The sequence below is a fragment of the Haliaeetus albicilla genome, chromosome 15, assembly GCF_947461875.1.
Source record: "Haliaeetus albicilla chromosome 15, bHalAlb1.1, whole genome shotgun sequence".
In the NCBI taxonomy this organism is placed as follows: Eukaryota; Metazoa; Chordata; class Aves; order Accipitriformes; family Accipitridae; genus Haliaeetus; species Haliaeetus albicilla.
In genome coordinates, this window is record NC_091497.1 from 26,182,766 (window position 1) to 26,189,015 (window position 6,250).

General features: G+C 51.1%; 1 protein-coding gene across 1 annotated transcript; it reads left to right on the forward strand.

Moving 5' to 3' along the window:
- Positions 1-520: 520 nt before the first annotated feature.
- PCDH20 (protocadherin 20) lies at positions 521-5,894 on the forward strand. Its single transcript, XM_069802598.1, has 2 exons — positions 521-707; positions 1,789-5,894. The coding sequence occupies exons 1-2, from the start codon at positions 570-572 to the stop codon at positions 4,483-4,485; spliced, it is 2,835 nt and encodes a 944-aa protein (XP_069658699.1). The 5' UTR covers positions 521-569; the 3' UTR covers positions 4,486-5,894.
- Positions 5,895-6,250: the final 356 nt, after the last annotated feature.

Sequence of the window (6,250 nt, forward strand, 5' to 3'; positions counted from 1 at the left end):
CCGGGTTCCTAGCCAGCGCGGAAATCGCAGTCGCTGCTCTAATCGTGCAGGCCGCGCATCTTCCACCAACCCAACACTTGCAAACTCCTCAAAAGATTACTTTCATTTCGTGCAAGCGGCTCACACCCCTCACCGGGGCTCCTCAGCGCTCCTTAACCCCAACCAGCTTTTAATCCTCCCTTCGCCCGCCGACACCCCCATCGCGACATCTTCCCACAGAAGAAGAGCAAGACGATTTTATTTTAATTATTTTTTTTTTCTCTTCTTTTTTTTTTTATCCCCACCTTAGTTCCCCGACGGCACTACCATCCTCCCCTGGTCCCAGGGCTTTCCGCGCATCCCCCCCAAACCAACCCAACCCCCCCCCCAACCCCTGCGGCGCTGCCGCAGCCTCCGCGGCCGCCCCCCCCTTCCCCTGCCCGTGACTATTGGCCGCGCCCCCCCCCCCCCCCCCATTCCCTCCCCATTCCCTCCCTCCCCCCGGCGGCGGCGGCGGGTTCCCGGGCGGCGGAGGAGGGTCCGGGGCGGCGCGCACCGCCCAGCCCGGCACGGCGCGGCACGGCGCGGCAATGGGCAGCCGCGGGGAGGAGAAGCGCCGGGCGGGCGGAGGAGCGGGCGGGCTGCCGGGGCGCAGCCGGAGGCGGCAGCAGCCGGGTATGGGGCCCCCGGGTGGTCGCGGCAGCCCCCCCGCCCGCGGCAGCCTGCAGGTGAGGGCCGGGCCGGCGGGAGGGGGGGGGCGTCGCGTCCTGACCCTTCCCCAGCCCGGCTTCGCACGCAGCAGGAGAATCGGCAGAAAAACCCCTCCGAACAACCCGAACCACGCGGATCGATGTGTTTGTTTGCTGTGTTGGTTGGTTGTTTTTTGGGTTTTGTTTTTTCCTCTTGGCTCCGATCTCCGCGGATCAGAGCAGCTGCGAAAAGTTTGGGGGTTTTTTGTGGTTTTTTTTTTTTGTTGTTGCTGCTGCCGACGCGGGTCGTAGCGAAAAAAAACGGCAAAGGGGGCTTAACAAGGGGAGAAGGAGGAAAAATCCCCCCGCGGAGACGATGCCCGAAGTAACTTTCGGGGAGCCCCCTGGCCGTACGCGAGGGGCCGGGGACGCGGTACCCACCGCGGGCAACTTCTTTCGCTCCTTAAGTCCCGTTTCCAGCCGGCAGCCCGCGGGGGACCCCGGCGGGGCGGCGTGGGGGCGGCCGGAGGCGGCGTGGGGGGGTCCGGGCTGGTGGGGCTGGAGCCGCCGGAGGGCAGGGAGCCGGGCGGGCTGCGGGGCTGGGCGGTGCGGGCCGGGTGTCCCCCGACCCCCCCCTTGCACCGCAGGGTATGCGGGAAGGACGGGCTTTGGGACGGGGAGGAGTGGGGTGGCGTGGGAGGGGAAGGGGGCTGTGGAAAGGGGGCGAGCGAATCTTTGGGGGGTGCGGGGGGGCTGCCCCGGCTTGGGAGGTGGGTGCGGTTGGGGAAGGGTTGGAGGTGCTGGTGAGAAGGTGGGCGAGCATGGGGGGGGGGGTTGCAGGGTGCCCCCGGGCCATCCCTGGCAGCGCGTATTTGCCGTGGGGAACGCAGCTGGTGTTGCCTGGAGGGTACAGATGGCGATGCCCTGGAAGTAGCTGCTGTACTGGGGGGGGGAGAGGATGGGGGGAAGAGGGAGGATGGCTTCCCGTTGCAGATGCCGCACTCCCAGCTGGCAGTGGCAGTGGGGGAGGCAGTGGGCAAGGGGGGGGGCTGCCTCCTGCCTCCCCCCCCTCGTCTAACACCACCCCCTCCCCACCCCCCCTGTGCCTCTCTCTCCTCAGCACTTGCTCCTCTTCCTGCTCTTCGTTGGACCCTTCAACTGCTTTGCCAGTTACAGCCGTGCCACCGAGCTCTTCTACAGCCTCAACGAGGGGCTGCCCGCTGGGGTGCTCATCGGCAGCCTGGCCCGTGACCTGCGGCTGCCGGTGGCTGGTGGGCAGCACCCTGGGGCCCCCCAGCCGCCACTCTCCTTCACCCTGGCCTCCCGTGGCTTAGGGGGACAGTACGTGCAGCTGGACAACCGCTCCGGGGAGCTGCACACCTCGGCCGTGGAGATCGACCGGGAAGCTCTGTGTGTGGAGAGCGGCGGGGCCGCCGTCTTCGGGGGAGAGGCCGCCGTCTCCGCTTCCTCGCCCTCGCCCGAGTCATGCCTGCTGCTGCTGGATGTGCTGGTGCTGCCGCAGGAGTACTTCCGCCTGGTGAAGGTAAAAATCGCCATCCGGGATGTCAACGACAACGCGCCCCGCTTCCCCGTGCCCCACATCCGCCTCTCAGTGCCTGAGAACGCGCCCGTGAACACCCGCCTGGCTATCGAGCACCCCGCCCTCGACCCCGACGTGGGCACCAACGGTGTCCAGACCTACCGCCTGCGAGAGAACTACGGTGTCTTCACCCTGGATGTGGAGGAGAACGAGAGCGGGGAGAGGACTCCCTACCTGATTGTTATGGGGGCTCTGGACAGGGAGACGCGGGAGGAGTACGTCACAGTCATCGTCGCTGAGGATGGGGGGACTCCTCCGCTCGTGGGCAGTGCCACCCTCACTATCGGCATCAGCGACATCAACGACAACTGCCCCCAGTTCAGCGACTCGCAGCTCAACATCACCCTTTATGGGAATTCCAGCCTAGGGACGCACGTGGCCACCGTCCACGCGGTAGACGTGGACCTTGGATCCAATGCCCAGATCACCTACTCCTACAGCCAGAAGGTCCCCCAGCTGTCCAGAGACTTGTTCCACCTGGACGAAAGCACAGGAGCCATCACGCTCTCCAGTAAAGTGGATGGGGACACTCCAAGGCTCCACAGGCTGATCATATTGGGCAACGGTCCTGGTTGTATCCCTGCCGTGATCACAGTGCTAGTGACCATCATCAAAGTCATGATGAGGCCACCTGAAGTCGTCCCTCGTTTCATAGCTAATGAAGCAGAAGGTGTGGTGTACCTGAAGGAACTGGAGCCTATCAACACACCGATAGCATTTTTTACCATCAAAGACCCCGACGAAAAATACAAAGTCAACTGCTATTTGGATGGTGATGGGCCTTTCAGACTTTCCCCATACAAGCCATACAACAATGAATACCTGCTAGAGACCACAAAGCCTTTGGACTATGAGACACAGCAGCTGTATGAAATCTCCGTAGTTGCATGGAACTCGGAAGGATTTCATGTCAACAAGATAATCAAAGTACAGGTTCTGGATGACAACGACAACTCGCCAGTTTTCTCTCAACAGCTGATAGAATTAACCATTGAGGAGAACAATGTTCCCAATGCTTTCTTGACCAAACTGCATGCTACCGATGCTGACAGCGGAGAAAGAGGGCAAGTCTCCTATTTCTTAGGTCCTGATGCCCCTTCCTATTTTGCTTTAGACAAAACCACAGGAGTTCTTACAGTTTCCACCCAACTGGACAGAGAAGAAAAAGAGAAATACAGATACACTGTCAAAGCAGTAGATTCTGGGTTCCCTCCAAGAGAATCAATAGCAACTGTCACCATCACTGTATTGGATAAAAATGATAATAGTCCAAGATTTATCAATAAGGATTTCAGCTTTTTCGTGCCAGAAAACTTTCCAGGTTTTGGTGAAATTGGAGTTATAAGTGTCACAGATGCTGATGCAGGGCAAAACGGATGGGTTGCCCTTTCAGTTCTGAATGGAAGTGATATTTTTGTCATAGATACTGGAAAAGGAGTTTTGAGAGCTAAAGTCTCCCTGGACAGGGAGCAGCAAAGCTCCTATGTTCTGTGGATTGAAGCAGTTGATGGCGGTGATCCTGCCCTGTCTTCTACAGCAAAAATAACTATCCTTCTTCTGGACATAAATGACAACCCCCCTTTGGTCTTGTTTCCTCAATCTAATATGTCTTACTTGTTGGTCCTTCCTTCTACCCTTCCTGGCTCTCCCATCACTGAGGTCTATGCTGTCGACAAGGACACCGGCATGAATGCAGTCATAGCTTACAGCATCATAGGAAGAAGAGGCCCTCGACCGGAGTCATTTAGGATTGACCCCAAAACTGGTAATATCACCTTGGAAGAGTCACTGATGCAAAATGACTACGGCCTCTATCGACTGCTTGTCAAAGTTAGCGATCACGGCTATCCAGAACCTCTCCATTCCACCGTCATGGTGAACCTTTTCGTCAATGACACTGTTAGCAATGAGAGCTACATTGAAAGTTTGTTAAGAAAGGAGCCTGATATCAGTATAGAAGAAAAGCAGCCGCAAATATCTATAGAGCCTACCCATAAAAAAATGGAGTCAGCATCCTGCATGCCTACCTTGGTAGCTCTGTCGGTAATAAGCTTGGGTTCAATCGCTTTAGTAACAGGGATGGGCATTTACATCTGTCTAAGAAAAGGGAAAAAACATCACAGAGCAGATGAAAACTTGGAAGTACAAATCCCATTAAATGGAAGAATTAACCTGCACATGTTGGAGAAGAAACCAGTGGAGATTTCTAACATATGACGTTTCTTTGTGGATAAATCCAACATCTGAAAAACCTTGGACAACTCTGAAACACCTAGCCGTGGGTTGTATTCACAGAGGTTGCAATGAAGGACTGCTAATTTATAACTTAATAATATTATAATTGTAAATAGCTGTTTACAGTTTTTTAAATTCAAATTCAGTGTACAGCTTTTTTATGAAACCTTAGTAACTAACAGCTAGCACCCTGTCTATAAAAACGTGGACATCATTTGCAGCTTTCATAAACCAGTAAGATCAGTGATCATAAAAAAGGGGAAGGTAAGACAATTCTTTAAACTCAAGTTTTAAAAGTCTTTTTAACCACAAGAGGGCATCAGATGCTCCTGAGCAGGGAACTGTTCGAGGTACTGTCAGTGAGATAAACACAGAGTATATTTTAAATATATTGGTTTTAATATAAAATACACATTGGCATACAGACATTTAATCACAAAAAAAAGAAATGTCTGTGCCGATGTATGTATATTAAAAGAATAAAGACATTAAAATGCACTAGTAATATAAAAAAAAAAAAAAAGAAAAAACCAGAATGTTTATTACCTCACAAGTAAAGCTTATACAGTAGGATAGAAAAGGCATTAACAAGAAGTGCAATTCCCATTGAGCAAGAATGCAAGATATTGTAATGAGAATCTGAACTGCTGTGACATATCATCTTTCATTTGCTCCAGATTTCACCCACATTATCATCTGCTCCAGCAATCTGCTGGTCATTTTTATGGAAAAATTATATTTAATATTTCCTACAGCAAATAATGACAGAACCCCATGCTCATCCTCGTACACATGCCAGATGCAAGGAAGCAAGGGAATGGCTAAATCTTTAGTTGTCACAGAAGTGGTGATATTTTTTGTACTTTGAGCAATCTGTCAGTAGTACTCCATCAGTTTGGTTGTGTAATAGATTTTTTCATGTGATACTTCTGAATCTGATCTGCCAGATGAAAACAAAAATCGCTTCATATTCTAAGGAATTATAGGACTTAGTTTATTCTGACTGTTGCTCCTTTCTGGACTGGTATTTCATGTGAAAGATCTTGTTTCTGACTTTTGGCGACCATTCCTGGCTCCTTTTCATTGGCTTTGATTTTTGGACTAGATCCAAAATCTGACTTGTAAGACTGGTGGCATATTTTGTTGATAATTTATTCTTGCTGTATCCTCTGCAACAAAGCAGCAGGTTTATCGGTGATGTATCACTTTCACTTAATTTTAAGAGCTGAGAACTATCTTTTGTATGATGATTACATCAGATTTCTCTGTGTGAACAAGATAAATTAGTGTTATGCTTAAAACTGATTATTTTGATTTCTGGCATCATATGTCTGTAATGTACCAAAAGTGTTTATATGTCTGCAAATTAAAGCTATATATTTTCATAATAACTTATTCTCTGTCTCTCTCCTAGAATTTTAATTATAAGGCTAAATATCATTTTAGTTATAAGAAATGTGTATTTCACAAATGCTTGGGTGCTGGCTATCTTGTCTGATGTGTCGGAATACTTCCCCAATTTAGTACACTGAAAAATCATTAATGAGAGTTTATGCTGTACTTCTTGAAATTACTGGCAAAGACAATTGTATTTCAGCTGATCTAAGTGGGGCAGCAGCTGATACCTGTTTTAAAAGTAGGGAATGCAATTTGAGGCAGTTTTTGATTTTTTTTCTCTCTGTGACTGGCACATTACTTCACGCTGAGCCTATTGAAACATTGGAGATTCTTACAGGTACTGGTTCTG